General features: G+C 39.4%; 1 protein-coding gene across 3 annotated transcripts in view; it reads right to left on the reverse strand.

Moving 5' to 3' along the window:
- Window positions 1-5,515: 5,515 nt before the first annotated feature.
- Window positions 5,516-21,294, reverse strand: part of LOC134226576 (leucine-rich repeat-containing protein 20) — a 56,903-nt gene continuing 41,124 nt past the window's right edge. The window contains exons 1-4 of one of the 3 annotated variants that reach the window (XM_062707428.1): window positions 7,094-7,261; window positions 6,857-6,946; window positions 6,624-6,767; window positions 5,516-6,560 (exon numbers count right to left, since the gene is read on the reverse strand). In XM_062707428.1, the coding sequence (XP_062563412.1) occupies window positions 6,226-6,560; window positions 6,624-6,767; window positions 6,857-6,920 (543 nt within the window). In that variant the 5' untranslated portion in view covers window positions 6,921-6,946; window positions 7,094-7,261 and the 3' untranslated portion in view covers window positions 5,516-6,225. Of the gene's footprint in view, window positions 6,561-6,623; window positions 6,768-6,856; window positions 7,262-21,294 lie in introns of those variants that run through there. The other 2 variants (XM_062707427.1, XM_062707426.1) reach the window with 2 other exon arrangements.

Below are 21,294 nucleotides of genomic sequence, written 5' to 3' on the forward strand. Positions count from 1 at the left end.
AGTCGAATTCAGCGTACACCGTGTTGAAGGATGCAGCCATTGCACGGATCGGTTCATGTGAGCCGTATTGTCTATTGCGGGCTTCAAGAGAAAGAAAATTCCGTGGTCTCATTATCCGTTCCGGTGCGTAGATATTGAACTGGCGCAGAATTTCTGAAGAATCTATGAATCCGGTTAATAATTTAGCAGTAAAAGCTATTTGTGCGATTCGACGTCGGTTTTCCAGAGTGTCAATTCCTATCAGTCTGCATCGATTCGCATATGGGGGTAGATTCACCGGATCGCGCCAAGGTAGGTGTCGCAAGACACGACGAACGAATTTCTTCTGTACGGACTCAATTCTGTCGATCCAGTAAGTCTGATAGGGCACCAGACGATGCAACAATACTCTAGTTGAGATCGTACGAGCGAACAGTAGAGCGATCGTAAACAAAATGGGTCTCGAAAGTCATTCGCAATTTTGAAGATGAATCCGAGCGTACGGTTGGCCTTATTAATGATTTCATTGTAGTGGTGCTTGAAAGAAAGCCCCTGATCTAAAAGCACTCCCAAGTCTTTAATGCTGTCCACTCGTTCCAAAATAATCCCGGACATGCTGTATTCAAATAGTACTGGATGCATCTTACGGTGAAAGGAAATTGATTTGCATTTTGAATACTAAGCGTCAGATTGTTAGTGATACACCAAAGCTCGAATTTGGTTACAAGCTCCTGCAGTTGCACACAATCTCCAATGCTGTTGATTACCATGTATATTTTAAGATCATCAGCAAAGAATAGACGGCAGCCGGGTGGAAGTACATTTGCAACTTCATTGATGAATAAGGAAAGCAGGGGTCCAAGGTTACTGCCCTGAGGTACTCCAGAGAGGTTTGAAAAAAAAATGGCAGATTCAGCACTTCCAATTTTGACACAAACCGTGCGATCAGTGAGATATGTTTCAAACCAGGAAACCATGTCGTGACTAATTCCGAGCTTTGCGAGTCTGCTGAGCAAGATACCATGATCAACTCTATCGAACGCCGCCTTGAGGTCAGTATAGATTGCATCCACTTGTCTGCCTGAATCGATATTGCGGATACAGAGCGACACAAACTCAATAAGATTAGTTGACGTTGACCTCTTGGAGTAAAATCCGTGCTGAGATGTCGTAATGTAGTTTTTACAGCTTGCAAACAAAGCTTCGTTAATAATAATTTCGAATATTTTTGAGCAGCTGCACAGAGAAGTTATACTATAATTCTATAATTCTCAACGTTCGATTTGTCACCTTTCTTAAGAACTGGGAACATGTACGAAAATTTCCATTGCGTAGGGTACTGGCTTTGTCGTAGTGATAAATTAAATAGTAACGTAAGAGGTGACACCAACGTGCTTGAGCATCTTTTCAGAATAAGTGAAGGAATACCATCGGTTCCAACAGCTGCAGATGATTTCAGCTTTCTTATTGCAGATCCAACATCTTGCTCGTTAATCCGGAAGCAGCGAAAGTCGAAAACGTTCTCTGGCGTTTGTCGGGTGGCATTTTCGATTTGACTATTAGTCGCAACATGGCTGTTGAACGCGTGCATGAAATGAGATTTGCAAACAATTCGCATTTATCCTCGTATGACTGAGCCCAACGTTCTTCAAAGTGCATCGATGATGGAAGACCACTCTCCTTCCTCTTAGAGTCAACAAACGACCAGAACCGTTTCGGATTTTGTCGTAGGTCTCGTTGCATTCGTAAACATATTTACCGTACAAGAATCGATTGTACAGTCGGTAGTCATTGCTGCAGCGGGTGAAATGTTGCTTCGTGTAGGCGTTACGATGATTGGAATATTGTCTTAAGGCAGCTGCTCTCAGCCTCTTTAGACTGCGTAGACGACAATTCGACCATGGAGGTTTAGGTACAGGTCGTTTCAGAGGCACATGAGTTTGAAAAATTCTGTTGATAGTGTCACAGAAATATTCAACACCCTCGTCAATATTTTGTGCAGTCTCAATCGGTGACCAGTCAATCTGGGCGAACTCTACCTGAAGTGCTTCAAAGTCGGATCGTCGGAAATTGTATGTGGGAGCAACAGGGGACTCATCATAAACGATTGGCGTAGGCAGCATCAGTAATAAATAGAGCGCTGGGTGATCGGCGTCAAGATTTACCAGTGGATCGATAGATTCTCGTACTGCACAACAATCGAGAGCAGGTTCATTGGCAAAGACTAAGTCCAGATAACGCCCATTTTGGTTGGACACCATGTTAAGCTGTGCTAGTTCGTTAAAACACATACCATCGATCAGTGCGCTGGCAGAGGCAGAAAGTATTGAATTTGAGGCAGGCTTTGGGAGTCCATCATCTGATATTTCCCACAACAATCGTGGTTGATTGTAGTCACCAAACTGAAGAAGAATATCGTTGTGTTTCAAACCAGCCATGACGTTTCGAATGGAATCTAGATGGTTATGAATGCAAGACAGATCGTTTCGACGATCGGGCGGAAGATACAGAACGCCAATGCTAATATGTTTGTTCTCACATTTGATTCTGACCCACAATTGTTCCAAAGAGTAACTGATCAAAGCAGGGTCGAGGATGAATGGCATTCGTTATCTGAAAAGTAAACATGTTGCATTTATCAAACGGCTACTGTACCACGATCGGAGCCGCCCACTGCGAAAAATCCACTAGCGTGATGATACCCAGCGATTGTAGTCTGTCGAGCTCAGCTTCAATTTTCTCCATGGACGTGAAAGGAACAGCACGCTTTGGTTTGAAAACGGGTTTAGCATCGGGCTTAAAATAAAGTTTAACTTTCATCTTCTGGCAGTGTTCGAGGCCAGGCCTAAACACTCCGGGAAAAGCTGCTTTGCACCGTTGGAATTGACACAACTCAAAATTTTCGATCCAGTCCAGACCGAATCGGTTGATGGTTACGTTAAACGTTGCGATATTGGTGACATCTCCTAGTTTGATTGGACAATGGACTTCACTGAACATGTGAAGAACGTTTCCCGATGCAGTCTTGACAGTTCGTATTGTGGGGGACATGATGAAAATGACGGATGCGGTGTCAACTTAATTGATACAGAAAATACCTTTCACATTCTTTTTTTTCTTCTTCTTGAGTGCTGCCTTCAATGTATAGCAACAACAATGCCCCTCCTTGTGGCCGGTTTGCTTGCAGTCCTGACGAACATGTTTCGTATAGGTGCAGTCGCGAACAGGGTGTTTTTGGACTAATGGACTTTATCTGCTGAGGCTTGTTCTGCTTGACTGCATAGATTGAACTCACCGAATTATTCTGTTCCACCATAGCTGTGTCGTGCTTGAGGTTCTGTAGACGTTGGCAGTCCGTAATGAGTTACGTGCACTCATCTTCTGCATTTACCTCGAGCTAGGTAAGGAGTCTCGTTTGAAGATCAGCATCATTTGATGATCTCAATCCGCGAGTGAAAATTAGGCTTTTTAATTGATCCACCGTAATTTTGCTGAGCTCGAAATCTTCACAGCTTCAGCAGCAAATGTCAGAAAATCGTCTGTTTCGGGTAACGCTTGCTGAACAGAGAGATGCGAACGTTGAACAACTCCTTTAAATTTTTCACTGTTTGGCTGAATGAGTGCACAAAGCACAAAGTTGACATACGTGTCGAGCACCGTCAAGCTGAGACTTCTCAACAGCAACCGCACTTTCGCCGCACCTAGAGGAAAAGGTCTTCGTTCTTTCGGTACCACCGGTCGAACACGAGCCCATTTTTTGGATCGTAAACAAATTCCTAGATGTTTGATGTCAGAGATTCGATGAAGAACTCCGGGCTGCCCGCTGATCGATTAGGAACGTTTTCTTGATTGCTGAAGCGCTCCATCATCTCCATCAATCAGACGTTTTGTTTCGCCATCGCTTGATTCTGCTGCAAAATTTGCTGGAAAACGATTTGAAATTCGCCGTCGTCGGATGCAAGCATCTTGAGAAAAACTGGAACTCTTCCTGTTTCTTGAACAAAATATCCTCGTCCCCAAATTGTTATATTACTATAACATTTTTATTTAAGAACGACTGATTACAAACTGACTCACTTTTCACAGATAATTCATTATATATACTAACTGGTTGTTATGGTAATATAAGTTACTAGATTACGGTTGGTGGTAACCATTGACTACTGTGTCAGTAGCTAACAGAGACCTGTTGGCGTAAGGGTACTCTAATGGCTATCATCGCGGTACTCTTCCAACTATCTTTTTAAACTGAACAATCGAACTTTTTGCTAGGCATAATCATGATCCTTCTTGATGAAGAAGGAATAAAAAAAACCGTACTTTTGGTAGCTGACGTTCGACAGAGAACGTACTCTGCTCTATATTTATAGCACAATTCAAGTCATTTCCAATTGAACAACGTATCACATTTTTCTTCGTTTATAATATTTTTCAATGAAATCGAATTGCAAAACATCGAATTGGAAATCCTACATTCATATGAAACAAATATTAATGCTAGTAAACGGTTTTCGGAGTCTCGTCCAGCAACTCTATTGTTGACAGCGTTGTTAGCCTCCAAAAGAACCTTAATCTTCTAATTCTAGATCTCAAAAGCATAGGATGGTCGTTTACCCAGATTTCAGCGAAGTTGTTTTGCGTAACCTGGCTAAAGACTATTTTTGTCAAAGATAATATCGGCAGAATATCATGAACCATTTAGGACGGATCGTGGCAGATCACAAAATTCCAAAGCTATCGCATTGAATTTTACTTTTGTTTATAAGTTATTTAATAAGTTTTGCACCGCATTCAATCAGTCATAATCGGAAAGGCACCGCCTATGGAGGCAATAAATCAACGTTCAAACCAAACGAACACCAATGCTGTAAGTAATAGGCAATACTAATCGCGCTATTTGAGCGTCATATCAACGAAGACAGCTAAACCTTTTTTCGAGCAACCCTGGTCGTATCGCGGCGATCGATTGAGCCCCTAGCGTTGGTAGATCAACAAAGGTTTTCCTTTTCTTCTAGTAGTTGCAAACTTCTGTGTTAACCGTATATTAATAGTTAAAATAGTCCACTTTTAGCCAAATAGTTGAGCAGTATTGCAGTGTTTGAAGTTGAGCTATTCGCTACAGAAGGTGGCAGATGGCCCGGAAGCAAGCAGAACTATTCGTCGCCTATTGTTAGTAACATCATCCAATAATAGTATCATCAATGTATTATTCATTAAACTAAACCAAAAGAACTAGTCGCAAATCAAATGAGATACATATTTACTGGCAGTATTCGATTGCAAAAGTATTTAAAAATTATTAACATTGTTACTTAGAATTTTACAACAAAAAAGACAGAAATAAGAACTGCTGAGATATCATTATAACGAGTGAATTTATGACAAGTCAAGTTATCAGTCTTGTTTTACCATTTGAAACTTTACAGAGAGAATAGTTGATTTATGAGTTGGAAGCTGCATAGCTATAGTAAAATAACAATAAAGGATTTTGTTTATTGCAAAAGCATTTCTTTCGAGTAAGTGTCCATGAAAGAAATTCCATCAACTTGTTGTTTATTTACCATTCTGTAAAAAAATGTTCAAAATTATCATACGATATTGCTATTGCACATCACATTTTTTTTTGTGGATAAACATTTTCTTCATAAGTCGGTATGCCTTTCAAATCAAAAGTTATATCTTACTTAACTAACAAATAATATCACTCACGTTATTTTATAAGTTATACAAATACGATTTCTGTCGGTTTGTGATTTTGATCATTTTAATCACCTCCATCTTGCTCAGACACCAACTCGAATGACTAGATCAAAATGTTCCCTCATCAAATCGTTTCTTTCTTTTAACTGTGTACATGAGCTTCTTCTTGTCTTTGCGGTGATTTCAAACAGAGATGTATAATACAGTACGGATTAGTATTTTACAGTAACTAAATACAAATATACTTTCTTTATACAATTAGGCTGTCGAACCCTAGCAAACGATACAACCATTAATAAACACTTTTGGTATATCACTTATTCATAAACACTCGATTCTCACTAAATCAAGAAACCTCTGAGCGAGTCTATGCACATACAGGATGGGATTGTTTTAAGAGTTTACACTTAAAGCTAGAAAGATCTCTGGTACGATCGTCGTAGAATGTATACAAAATAATCAAAACGATAACTGAATACTCATTAAGTATCTACAAGGTTTACTGGCAGGATTGCAAACATACATTCTCCCTTGAGAATCCCACCCTCAGATCGTCAGATCTTCCCACTCTTCCTTTTCCCGCTCGGACAGCTCGATCCGGAAGGTGACATTGGCGTTTTTGAGCAGCTCGTGACACATCGGCGTCAGGGGGTTGTGCTTGAGATCGACCAGTTCCAACGAGTCCGACGTGATGATCTCATCCCGATCGATGTCGATGATGGCATTGTTGTTCGCTCGGAGCTCCCGCAGTTTGGGCATCTTGAACACGACGGCAGGTAACGTAATGAAGGAGTTGTGCGAGATGTCGAGCATCTCTAGCGAATGGAGATCGGCTAGCTCGTCCGGCAGTTTGGCCATTTGATTGTGCGACAGGTTGAGATCTGGGAAAATGGGGGCAGAATATTGAGGCTTGTTGTTTGCTTTACAGAGGTCAACACACTCACCAGTGATCAAACTGAACTTGACAGCAAATTTGGGCGATATTTTCGTGATGACATTACCGCTCAGATCACAGGTTTTCAGTTCAGTGTGTCTCATCAGATGGTAAACTGCGTCCGGCACCTGAATCAGTTCACATTCGGAGAGATCTGAAATGACCAAAAATAAAGAATGCATTTCAATACACATGTTTTGCATTGGTTCAACGTATTTCAAATTCATTGAAGCGAAGACGTACTCAATTGCTTGCTTTCAGTGGCTTCTTCGCAACGAGTTACAACTTTAGCTACAAGAGAAGCCATATCGAATGCTCAGACAGTTCCTTGACCTGGAAGCAGTGTTGACAGGATTCGTTAGCAATTTTGTGAATTACTCATCCACGCACTATCAAAACTTTGATTCTATGCTTAATTTATCCACAATTTCCCAACAAAATCTCATACACCGGCTGCTAATTATAGAAATGACAGAGCACCTCGGAGAATCGTTGATTTAGCTCTGCTTGTTGTCATTCGATACCAGCTGGTGATTAAGACTTAGGCAGATATCGAACACAAACTAATTTGTATCCAGTTTACAATTATTTAACAGTACATTTTAACTGAAAAACGAAAAAAGAAACATAAGAGTAGCCCAACTAGAACTTCAGATCAAATAGAACACTACCATCACAAAATCGTGTCGGATGGGATAAAAATAAAATATTGACTGTCAAACTACAGCTGAGTGTATTCAGATCATGTAGCGTTTTCAATGTGTCGCACGACGAATGACGGTAGTGCAACAAAAAAAAGTTGCACCGCAGTACTGTTTTATATATGTTCAAGTTGCATGCAAGTTGGCCTTCGATAATTTGCTAGCGCAACGGCTAATATTCCGCTATTTCTGCAGTACTAGTTGTTGCTACTTTGTGTTACTAATAAAAACAGTAAGAAAGCAATTAAATCCGCCGTTAATAAATTGTAAGGAAATAAGGAGCATAGCCAACTAACTGCAAAAGCATGACGCTCACTTCCAGTGATAGATTCCAGTCATAAGTTTCATCAACGCTTAAAAATTCAAATAAAGGAAGATGCACATATCTCTATAATGTAAGACTTAATTGCACTTTTTTGTTGGAGCTTTTTTATAATTTTGTGTGTCATATGCGACAATGAAGTCGTATTACAATCGCGCCATTACCGCAATGTATGCTGAATAACTTGTTTTATGATCGTGATAGAATTTCCACCTCTCGTCCTTAAACTTTCTTGCAGTTATTAATGGCTAATGGTAGAGGTATTTCAAAATCATTCACAACGCATCTTCTTTTCATTTTCATTCAAGGAATTAACGGATTTTCTTTTTTGGCAGGATCGATCATTTTTTTTGCGTGTGAAAAATGCCTTTGCTTTAACGCTTGTCAAAACGTCTCCCATTAGCGAACACTATTCGCCAGCACCGAACACTATTTCATGCAGCACCCTGGATACAATCGGGGCGGGGGAAACATATGCGACCTTAAAAATAGTTTCTTCCCCTTGAACTATCATAACTCCACCGATAATCCTGCAGCCAAAAAAGATATCACAATTTTTGTTTAAATTCTTTGCATATACAATTCTGTGAGGTTTTAACACAAGAGATGTAATTAATTATAGATACTGTATTAAAATAGCACAAAATTGTCATATTTTAATACAAGGATGGTACATATAACAATCTTCCAGCTTCCCATCCGACCTCCACGTTACCTCCAGAGGTCAATTTCTGCCTCCAACGCAATGTACTGCATTGTACTAATGTGTGTTGGGAAAACCCCCACTATCAATCCTCACTCCAAATGTGTTAACTTCCTACCTGAATTATGGAATCTATTGCATTTCCATTTTTACTCACTGATATGAAAATTCGTTAAGCTTATAGAAATCATAGAAATACCTTCGGAGATGGCTTTTCAGTCTTGACAAAATCAAAACACTGTTATTTAATCTTGTCCCAAGATTAAATAACAGTGTTTTGATTTTGTCAAGACTGAAAAGCCATCTCCGTAGCAATAAACTACAGTCCAAAATAATAGTTTATAGAAATACCAGCAATGCACGATCGAAAAAAAAGTCTCAATCATGAAATTCATTTAAAACTAACAACGAAGTTCACACGCAATCAGCCATTGATTGCTTTACTAATTTTGAGGGTCATCAGCAATAACAGTGTCAAACCGAATGCGCGCTCGTTCCTCTCCGTTCGTGGTTTAAAAATCGATTGCCTTCACGCTCTGCTTCTCCATCAGCTGTTGCTGTTGCCATTCAAGACCTACCTCAACGGTCTTCAGTCGTGGCCAAGGTTGCCAAATATGAGTGATAGTGAAACGATTAACACGTCTGTTGTTCGCTTTCGTTCGATTCGCTGTCTTATATTTTTATACGTTTATCATCAATCGAACGCACGAGAGCGAAGAAAACGAAAATAATAAAAGCTCTTATTAATTGGAAGCTGTTCGACTATGTGATGCAATTTTTAAATGCCTTCATTTAGCCGAATGCTGATTTCAAGATTTAATTACTGCAAACAAGTATATAGTGGAGTGGTAGATATGTTCGGGGCCTCTCGCTGCGATTGAATGTTTTTGATTGAGCCCCATAAATCCTCAAGAAATCCGATCCTCGACAGCGTGGCGACAAAGTCCATACCTACCTTTCAGCACCGCTGGTAAAGATTTTTGTTTCAAGATTCGGCACAACTTGATGGTCCTCCTCTCTTGATGCTTGATAATTGGGGTCTGCATCGGGTATTCACCGCCACGGACATTGCCAGTCTGACGAAAGACCACGTTGTTCCCGCTGAACATGCTGTACTGCAAAGAACAATGTGCATAGTGGACTGCAATCCGTCAAAAGTTCGTTTTTGTATTTCTCGTACTACACCAAGTGTATGTAAAGGGTTATGGTCACTCAAAAGCCAAAATTTTATGTAAATATGATAATTATGGAATGCAGGATTCAGAAAACAAGCTTGTTTGCGCCTCAGATTTTGTTGTGACTTCATGAGGTAACTTTTAAAACTCTCATCATAAGTCACGAGCACCGACTAAATAACTGAGGCAAATAAACGTATGCCATTAAAAAGCAACAATTTATTGATCAGAGTATTCTAGGATTTACTCACAATTCTTCAAGTTTTGCACAAAATAACATTGTAGGACTCCTGTATCCCATCTAAATGCATTTCCGATATTCAAAAATATTTAAGGTGCAATTTGCAGATAAACAGGAATTCTTGGAACAACTAAATTGTACATTCAAGAAAAACTTGAAGGAAAATCAGAAAGAATCGAGGAATTAACAGATTTTCTGAGGATTTTGGCAAATTTTTTAAAGAAAACCACCATTTCGGTGGTGGTTGATCCCTAGAAGTTATGCCTACACAGATAAAAATATGTTGTGATTTTAAATGTATTTTCATGCACATATTTGGAGCATGCAAATAAACGTAACATTCAATCGATCTTACTGTTATTTTAAATCGAAATACATTTAAGCCGTGCCTGCTTGTAAAATTCAATCAGATTTAATTGAATATCGAGTGTATATTCGTTTGTTGGTACTAACTGCAAACTTACACGTCGTTGAATTTTCAAAATTATTTGCTGTGTACCTTCGTTCTGCTCATGATCTTAAGTATCTTGAGTTGTCAGTACTCATTATTATATAATGTATGGAGCTTGCGTAAAACAGAACTAGAAACAAATGAGTGTTCAGAACGGGTATATCCCATTAGGCATAAGTACGTTAGGCATAAGTACGTTAGGCATAAAGATGTTAGGCATAAGTGCGTTAGGCATAATGGACGTTAGGCATAAAATGACCCAATGAACAGCCTATGATATAAAGAAGGCAGTAACGTACTTATGCCTAACGTCGCGGACCCGTTTAGAACAGGTTGACACTAAACGAATCAAATTAAAATATAAATTTATGCTTATGCAATCTGATCACGCGTTAATTTCTCAGGAGGTTTGTTTTTAGTTTACATAACGCAAGAGAGGGTTTAGGCTTTGCGTTACATTGCATGAATTCCCCAATTCGGTGCGTTACTACTACAGTAATAGCAGTTTCGGGGTAGAGCGATTTTGGATAACTAATGTAAACATGATTTATTAAAGTATGTGCACGTAAATTTTGGAAACTAATCTTCTAGTGTACTTTTAATATACTTTACGAACTACTGAAACGTTCCATTCACATGACAGAAACGAATGTGCTGCTTCAAGTATGTTTCAACTCTCGCCCAGATTGATAAAATTACGTCGCATCATTTGGATATTACTTACATAAGTGTTTACTAATAGACAGACTTTATTGATGTTTAGGCAAACAATCTGGTGGGAACACAGCAAGACTATGACGAAAGGACGAAAATGCCTGCCTTAACCCTATAGAATACGACTGAGAAAAAACTTATACCTATAATAGGAAAGACAATAGTTTCTACTTGTAATGGGGTCGGTTATGTGCGAGTAATTTTATATTTTAATCACAGAGAAACAAATGATGCGTGGAATTGGGTGATAGTTTTTGAGAAACTGATTTGAATTTATTTTGTTCAAAATGTATCGTATCTCTACAGTTGTCCAGTGTTTGGAATGTTTCTTGAGTGGCTTCAATATGAACAAGAACGTTATTTGGACAATTAGTAATATTCCGGGGTCAAATGGTGGAGGCCCTTTTATTATTTTTGTTACAGACGACCGATTTTTGAAGAAAATGTACATCCATATGAACAAAACGATGATACTGCCAGCCAATATAGACGGAGTTACAGGTACCGGTGGACAAAATGGCGTGGAATCGAACATCTATAGAACTATCCCTATAGGGATCCAAGGACTAGCATCCCTCCGTGGTGCACAATTACCATACTAATCATAATTAATTAGTCTCGTTTCAGCAAACACAACTCTTCTCCACTAATCTTTTCCTTTCCTGTCACTTCTCTTTTCTTTAATGTATAGGTACAAGCCCCCCACAACTTAATATTTGGCATTAGTTTCGTGTGGTTGGCCAGGTTGCCACTCGCCAAGGGCCCCAGGTCGTAAGGGGGTGCCCAAATTCTGAATTGTGTTATATGAAATAATGACAAATTATTCTCAAATTCACTGATTCAAAGTATTTCAGGTTCAAGCTTTTGTCAGATGATTCCCTCGGGGACTACATCCGTAATCAACCGTTTGACCGTTCCGGAAAGCCCTTTTCCGTCAATAACTGATAAAGGTATCAGAACGTCGGCTCAGAAAGCATTTTATTATTACCAGACTAAGGCCGGAGTGGCCTGTGCAATACATAGAAGTCTTCTCCATTCAGCTCGGTCCATGGCTGCACTTCGCCAACCACGCAGTCTGCGGAGGGTCCGCAAATCGTCCTCCACCTGATCGATCCACCTTGCCCGCTGTGCACCTCGCCTTCTTGTTCCCGTCGGATCGTTGTCGAGAACCATTTTCACCGGATTACTGTCCGACATTCTGGCTACGTGCCCGGCCCACCGCAGTCTTCCGATTTTCACGGTGTGAACGATGGATGGTTTTCCCAACAGCTGATGCAACTCGTGGTTCATTCGCCTCCTCCACGTTCAGTCCGCCATCTGCACCCCATTATTGATGGTACGCAGCACTTTCCTTTTGAAAACTCCCAGTGCGCGTTGGTTCTCCACGAGCATCGTCCAGGTCTCGTGTCCGTAGAGAACTACCGGTCTATTAAGCGTTTTGTAGATAGTCAGTTTGGTACGGCGGCGAACTCTATTCGATCAGAGCGTTTTGCGAAGTCCAAAGTACGTACGATTTCCTGCCATGATGCGTCTCAGAATTTCTCTGCTGGTATCGTTATCGGAGGTCACCAGTGAGCCCAAATACACGAATTCTTCAACCACCTCGATTTTGTCACCACCGATACAAACTCGTGGTGGGTGGCTTACATTGACCTCCCTTGAGCCTCTTCCTATCATGTGCTTCGTCTTCGACGTGTTGATGACTAGTCCAATCCGTTTAGCTTCGCTTTTCAGTCTGATGTAGGCTTCCTCCATCCTGTCAAAGTTACGTGCCATAATATCAATGTCGTCGGCGAAACGAAATAACTGGATGGACTTCGTAAAAATCGTACCACTCGTATCAATCCCTGCCCTTCGCATTACACCCTCTAAAGCGATGTGGAATAGCAGACACGAAAGACCATCACCTTGCCGTAACCCTCTGCGCGTTTCGAAGGGACTCGAGAATGCCCCTGAAACTCGAACTACGCACATCATCCGATCCATCGTCGCCTTGATCAATCGTGTCAGTTTATCCGGAAATCCGTGTTCGTGCATTAGCTGCCATAGCTGGTCCCGATCGATTGTATCATATGCGGCTTTTAAGTCGATAAATAGAGGATGTGTGCGCACGTTGTATTCGCGGAATTTGTGCAATACCTGACGTACGGCGAACACCTGGTCTGTGGTAGAGCGTTCACCCATAAATCCCGCCTGGTGCTGCCCCACGAACTCTCTTGCAATTGGTGTTAGTCGGCGGCATAAAATTTGGGAGAATACCTTATAGGCGGCGTTCAGCAATGTGATTGCGCGGTGTTTGCTACAATCCAGCTTATCGCCCTTTTGGTAGATGGGACACACGAAACCTTCCATTTTTTTTACTTTCTTCTCCTTCAGGTAAATGATGAAAAATACAGTCTCCCAAATTATGAAGAACATGCTTTCTGAGCCTTCCTGAGCCTAAGGAAAGAATATGATATGCAAATGGAAAGATAATTGGGGAAAAATCCTTAGATGAGGATTTCAATATGCCAGAGACGAAACACAGAGTTGACTATAAAACGCGTGCCCTAAAGAGTGCCCTAAGAGAATCTGCATCGAGAGATTTTAATAATGATGGCTACTGACCTCCGATTCAACACGGATTCAACGTCGTATTTCAACATAAATTTTGGACATTCTGCTTCAAAACTGAATGCATACCAAGAAAAAGTAGAAATATGGGGTATTTTTTTTTTTTTAGATCTTCTAGGGCTTCCAAACCTTCCTTGAGTTCAGATCTTGATGATCTACATGAACAAGAAAGAATTTTTCGGGGCGTCAATCCAAATTTGAAGTTGGCAATGCTACTTGAGACATAATTAAACTATTTTTATAAAATCGCAGTGTTACCAGAACATGAACGGTACTCCAAACTATTCTTGAGTTCAGATATTGAAGTTCTACAACACCAACTTGATTGATGAGTGATGAGTGATTCATAGAGTCCTGAGCATGTATGGAGCAACCCCATGGGACATCATTACACCAGTATATGCAAATCACAACATTCCCAGAGCTCTTACGGTAATGCAAATCATTCTTGAGTTCAGATATTGGAGGTCTGCAAGACCAACAGAGTGATTCATTGATTTCCGAGCTTGTGTGTTAGTTGGAGAAGCCCCATGGAACATCATTACACCAGTAAATACAAAATACAATATTCCCATAATATCTACGGTACTCCAAATCATTATTGAATTCAGATCTTGGGGGTCTACAAGACCCACAGAGTGATTCAAAGGCAACTCCGCTTATGTGTTAGTTGTAAAAACCCCATTGTCGTGTACGGCGGGGATGACTGATCGAATCAGCCATCTCCAGCTGCTGCGTAATTGTTTCGTGGAGCTATTACAACTCATAAAAATAGTTGAGACATCGAAGATCTCCATGTTGCTCGTTTTGAATATTCAGATCTGTACTCATGGATAGTTTGGAGTGTTATAGATGTTCAACGAATTCTGTTATGTATTTATAATGGTGTAATGAAGTCTTATGGAGCTATTCCAACTCATAAAAATAGTGGGGAAAACAAAGATATTCTTGTTGATCGATTTGAAAATAAGGATCTGAGCTCAATGACAGTTTCGAACTCGCCATCAGTTTGGAGTGTTGTACATGTTCAACGAATTCTGTGGTGTATCTCTAATTGTGTGCCGAAGCTCCGTGGAGCTATTCCATCTCATAAAAATAGTTCAGACATCGAATATCTTCATGTTGGTCGTTTTGAATATTAGGATTTGCGCTCGAAGACAGTTTGGAGTGTCGTAGATGTTAAACGAATTCTGTGATGTTTCTATAATGGTGTAACGAAATCCCAATTCTTCTTCTTCTATGGCTCTACATTCCAACTTGAACTTTGCCTGCTTTTCAACTTAGTATTCTATTAGCATTTCCTCAGTTGTTAATTAAAAGCTTTTCTATGGCCACCAGTGCATGGGTATTTATCTTGTGTGGCAAGTACAATGGATACACTATGCCCAGGGTGTCGAAAAAGTTTCCAACCCGAAAACATCTTAGACCGGACCGAGAATCGAACTCGCCATCTCCGGATTGGCAATCCTACGCCGTGGAGCTATTACAACTCATAAAAATACTTGAGACATCGATAATCTCCATGTTGATCAATTTGAATATTCAGATCTGTACTCTAGGACAGTCTGGAGTGTCATTTATATCGAACGAATTCTGTGGTGTGTCTACAATGGTGTAATGAGGAACCCTAGAGCTATTCCAACTCATAAAACTAGTCGAAGATCTTCATGTTGAACGATTTGAATATTAGGATCTGTACTCAAGGATAGTTCCCTAGTAACATTTTGGTTTTATGATGGTTTTATAACACTCTTGAAAAGTAAATTATGGTCCTCAAGAGCGTTTTAAAACTAAAAATGTTACTTGGGTTTGGAGTGCCGTAGATGTCAAACGAATTCTATGGTGTGACTGTAATGGTGTTACGAAGTATCATCGGGCTATTCCACCTCATAAAACTAGTGGGGACATCGAAGATCTTCATGTTGTTCGATTTGAGTATTAAAATCTGGTCTCAAGGAGAGTTTGGAGTGTCGTAGATGTCGAACGAATTCTCAAGTGTGTCTGTAATGACGTAATAAGGAACCCTGGAGCTATTCCAACTCATAAAACTAGTGGGGACATCGAAGGTCTTCATGTTGAACGATTTGAATATTAGGATCTGTACTCAAGGATAGTTTGGAGTGCCGTAGATGTCGAATTGTGATGTGTCTGTAATGGTGTTAAGAGGTATCATGGAGCTATTCCAACTCATAAAACTCGTGGGGACATCGAAGATCATCAAGTTGATCGATTTGAATATTAAGACCTCTACTCAAAGATAGTTTGGAGTGCGTAGGTGTCCAACAAATTCTATGGTGTATCTGTAATGGTGTAATGAGGAACCGTGGAGCTGTTCCAACTCATAAAAATAGACAATGATCGTAGATATTTTGGTTGAATATTATTTGAATTTTGAATTTGATTTGAATATTAATATCTGAGTTCATGAACTGTTTGTATCATAGATATTGGAAAAGATCTTTTATACCGCTGGACAGGCGTGGGATATTATCATAAAGCATTTCGATTTCAATTATTTAACCAGAATGTGGTAAAAAATTATGTTGATTCCTTAGAACATCAAAATTAGAACTCAAGGATAGTTTGGATGCTCTAGATCATCCTTAAGCCTGTAACCTGACCTGGGCAATATTTTTTCTGGATGGAACAGTTAATTTTGAACATTTTTGCTGAAGAAAGCAAGGCTCTATCTCTTAAAACTGATTTTTGACAGCTGATTTTCGTCTTGGGTCATATATGACCCATTAGGGTGGTTCAAAAAATCGATTTTGCTCCACAGTGCTCATCTGATTCTTTACCATGTTCTGAGTGACCTCTGAAAATTTGAGCTCATTTGGATTAAAACTGATTTAGCACAAGCCGTTTCAAGTTTGCATGCAAATTAGTATGGGGAAATTTTTTTTTTCATTATACTGTTAATGGCGCTTCCCCATCAAGCGCATGTTAAAAGAAAACCTACATAGCTAAAAGGAATACTCAACAGCTTTCACTCAGTGAAAACCGCATCTCAATTAATCGTTCCAATAATTAGTAATCGAATTTAATGTATACCGTGGTTTTCTGGAGCTAATAGCATAACTCCTCATCAGGCAACATTGCTGCTCGTGGCGCGAAAGATAGCACACACAAATTCAGGCTACTATGTTGCACTGCACATTTCAGTGATGCCCTCAAAGAAGTTTAATGATCATGACTAAAGATTCGCAACCTGTCTTAAAATCGATTACTAATTATTGGGACGATTAATCAACATGCGGTTTTCGTTGGGTGAAAGCTGTTGAGTATCCCTTTTAGCTATGTAGGTTTTCTTTTAACCTGCGCTCAATGGGGAAACGTCATTAACAGTATAATGAAAAAATAAATTTCCCCATACTAATTTGCATGCAAACTTGAAACGGCTTGTGCTAAATCAGTTTTAATCCAAATGAGCTCAAATTTTCAGAGGACACTCAGAACATGGTAAAGAACCAGATGAGCACTGTGGAGCAAAATCGATTTTTTGAACCACCCTAATGACCCATGCGTATTGAATCGGTTAAATTGAAATCAACCAGTGTCACAAAACTAACGACATACCAACCTCAGAAATTTATATATCTTGATCCTAATTGGTCCGGAGTATAGAGAGAATTAATAGATAAGCGAAAGCATGGTTGGGTACGTGTACCCGTGTACCAGGCGCATATGACGTCATACACCTTAATATTATCATTGAAATAGGTCATGCTCGTTTGAAAACACGTTTGACAGTTCGTTTGCAGACAGAGGATTTATTTTCGCTCATCTATACACTCCACTATCTATAGTCCGGAGTAGGTTTTTTTGATTCGCTATTCCTACCTTCTACCAAATTCACTCCAAAGTTGAGTATTACAAAGATGAATATTTAGTTAATATTAACTTCTACGGTAGTTCTTTCAAACCACCGATCAAGCCACTTTAGAGATGGATTTTTCTTCATCAAAATAGCGATTCAGAAGGTCTTTTCAGTCCACTCCAAAGTAGGGTTTTTCTTGATTCGACTAGGTCGCTCCGATAATGATCCAACCACCGACCGGCACATTTGAGAGTTGGATTTTATTGGTCTAGCTAGATCCACTAGTTCGTGAATTCACAACCAGAAAGTCTGGATTTTCTTGTGAGTCCACGCACTACTGGATCTAGTTTTTTTTTATTTTTTGCGTAGGTTTATTTAATCTTTCAGAAAATCGTTAAAATTTCTAGAAAAGGTATTTCTAGAAATGTTCTGGACTTTTAATAATCCTTACTTCCTCCCAACTGGAACATATGCCGGTTATGGAGGCTTAAGAGATTCATACAGCAGTCCAGGCTACGGCTCTGTTAACTAAAACTGCTTGAAATGTTGGAATTTAACGCTTTGGAAAACGAAATTTGTTTTATATATCGCCCATTTAATAAAAATTCTAAATTATAATCATAAGATGTGAGAACAAAGGAACTTGCGATTGATTTGATAGCATCATCATGACTAGGTAGTTTTAAAACACACCTAAGGCCTCACATTTGGGTCAGAATAAAACATGATTTCTTCGTGGTAATTTATTAACGAAGGATAGTTTTGTAGAGTATTTAAATCGTTATGTCATTTTAATTAAATAAAAAACCGCCACACGAGTGGTTCCAACATCAAAATGAGCTAATAATATGAGCAAAAATAAATATTTCAGTAAGAAATGAAGGGCTGTTCAAATTCCAAACGGATATTTGTTGTACTGTACTCGTTACAGAAAAATCTACTCATAGCCCGGTTCTAGAAAATCGAATCACATCTATTCTAATGTGCTGCAGGTTTCACTTAAAATTAAATCAAACATAATAAACAAAAAACTGATTTAAATAAAAAGGAGGACATTGAATTTTTGATTAACAAGGAGCATGTCCTACATATGGTTACCCTAGATACGGGATTTTGGCATGAGGAAGTAATACACTCATCTCATTATTCATAGTGAACTATTAACTACTGATAGCAACTTTAAACATTTGCAAACATCAGTAGTGAAAAATTAAATTTCATGTCAAGCGTATAACATGCGGTAAAAGAAACGGCAATATGTTCATTTGCTATATGTGTCGCAGAATGATGTTTCCATCAGCTATTACTGCAAGATCCGCCACTGTGTGAGACCTCACTGTGTACAGTTGTTTAGGTCTACGCGCGCGTGCAATGTGCATACGCCGCTATGTCATGCCGGCGTGCGAGCAAGCGCAAGGAAAAAAACTGGAGTCTCAACGTTCAGTTTTTTCTTGTTTTACAATCGTCACACAACAATGAACGCCGCGTCGATTGTGCAATAGATTTTAATGCCCGTTCCTAACCTCGTACACGCAAGAATTAAAGCGCACTAAACTGTTGCCAATCGGTGGTAATTAGCCGGTGCTTGGCGTGAGGGGATCCCTCTATCTATATGTGGATTAGTGAGGCACTGAGTCAGCCGGTTGGTTGGGCCATCTTCGGCGAAACGACGGCGATGATGGCAAGTTGTTGAAGTAACTACAAAACGAACTGGAAGACGGATGGATGATGGCCAGAGCACGATACTGCGGTTGGCAGTGGGCTAATTTTCGTGGGAAAAGCAGGAGGATGCAACAAATGGTATGGCAGTTTGGAGCGGAATTACTATGCGCGCATGCGAATAACATCTCCATGAGCTTTTCTCACTATTGTTGCGACGTCGCTGCAGTCTAAGGAGGGAGGCTGAAGAATCGCGAAGCGATGTAGTGAGCTGATGTTTTGTTGTTTTAAATGTTCAATTTGACACTTATGGCGAGAAAAAGGCAGATCTCTTTAGCGATCGAGTTTTTATTATGGATTAGAGGAAGGTATTGTAAACTATATATAGGAGCTACGGGAATCGAGTACGACGGTGAGCAGAACATAATTACAATTCATTGGCTTTGGGATACATTTTGATTTGCAGCCCATGTAGAACCAAAAATTGATCTACGAGGGTTTATTTGGTAAGTCTAGGTTGTTTGCAGCCTGAACCTGCGTCAATACATGTTGCGTATTTCTCCAGCTTTGCCAAATTCTGCTTATTTGGATGACGATTCCTTCGGTGTGACATTGTTAGTCCACTATATAGTAAGCGAACTAACTATCCCCTCTTAGACGACGGTTTCTTTAATGCTATATTCTAGAAATGTCGCATTAAAACCATCGCCGTCTAGAAGTAGATTCAGACGCCGATCTCTTTTGAACCGAAGGCGCATCGTATGCCATTCTCTATTGGCGCTAGAGTCATGGGATGGTTTGAACAATTTACCATAATGACTGTTTTGCGTAATAGACCAATTTGTGCGTACTTTCCACAAACTGATAAAGTGCACTGAAACTATAACCATTTTTAATTAGTAATGTGTCACAGAAAAAACAGGTTAGGATTAACAACAGTGAATCACTTTCTGCGGAAAGCTTAAATATGCACAAGAAAAAAAAATGTTTTCACTAGGTAAGCATTGTTTTGTCTTTATTATGAAGACTTTTAGTGCGAGGCTGGCTCGACTCAACACAGTAAGCCCAGTAAGCATTCTTTATGACATTTGAATGTACGAGTCGATTCGTCTATGAGTAAGCTAACTATTTCATTCCATGTTTAATAAATAAAATGATCAACGAATACAACTGGAGAAACGGAGAAAGCTGTACCAACCATTCCATTTTCAAATAGTATATGACGTTGTGAGTAACAGCCATAAAAATAAGATACACCAGGGCAAGTTGAAACGGTGCTGTATAAAAATCACCCTTTAATAAATGTTGAATTAGTTTGCGGTGTTTGCTAGTTTGGGCCAAAGATTATACATAATAAATAAACAACCTTACCAAACATTTTTATAAACATTTTGCCTTGGGGAACACCAGCTCTTACGAGTAATCTATCGATTTCAAATTCTGATAATTTACCTGCAATGAGCGATCTGATAAATGTTTTTGGATCAGTTTAATAATGTACACACAGTATATAGTAAGCGAACTAACTATCTCCTCTAAGTCAACGGTTTCTTTAATGCTTTTAAAATAGCCGGGATCTCGGTAATAATTTTGACGAATCTCGGTTACCGAGATCTCGGTAAAAAGTCAACTTTGTCGAATTTCGGCGAAAATTTTGCTGAGGTCGGCAAAATTACTTAAGTCTGCAGAGGAAAATTAAAATTCATCAATCTTAGAATCAAATCTTCATGCCAAACACTGTCAAATGCTTTCTCTATATCAAGAAGAGCAACTCCAGTCGAACACCCTTCAGATTTGTCGAGTCGAATCAAATTGGTCACTCTTAATAACTGATGAGTGGTTAAAAGCCCATGGCGAAAACATAATTGCTCATCAGCAAAACTAGGATTGTCATTAATGTTAACAATCATTCTATTTATAAAATCTTTTCGAACAGTTTGCTTATTGAAGAAAGCAAACTGATTAGGCGATAACTAGAAGCCTCAGCTGGAATTTTGTCCGGCTTTAAAATTTGAATAATTGAAAACATTTGTTTAATATTTTCACCAAAGAGGATAAAGAGCAGGAAATGTTTTGATAAATATGTAAAAAATACCATCATCATCCGGGACTTTTATGTGTTTCAATTTTCTAGTAATAGATCTCACTTCATCCAAATTAGTTCCCAACGAAGGGTCAAAAACATTCTTTTGATTGAGAATGTCTTCGAAGCTCCGTGTAACCTGATCCTTAATTGGACTAGTGAGACCTAGACTAAAATTATTGGCACTCTCAAACTGCTGAGC

The sequence above is a fragment of the Armigeres subalbatus genome, chromosome 3 (assembly GCF_024139115.2).
Source record: "Armigeres subalbatus isolate Guangzhou_Male chromosome 3, GZ_Asu_2, whole genome shotgun sequence".
Classification (NCBI taxonomy): domain Eukaryota; kingdom Metazoa; phylum Arthropoda; class Insecta; order Diptera; family Culicidae; genus Armigeres; species Armigeres subalbatus.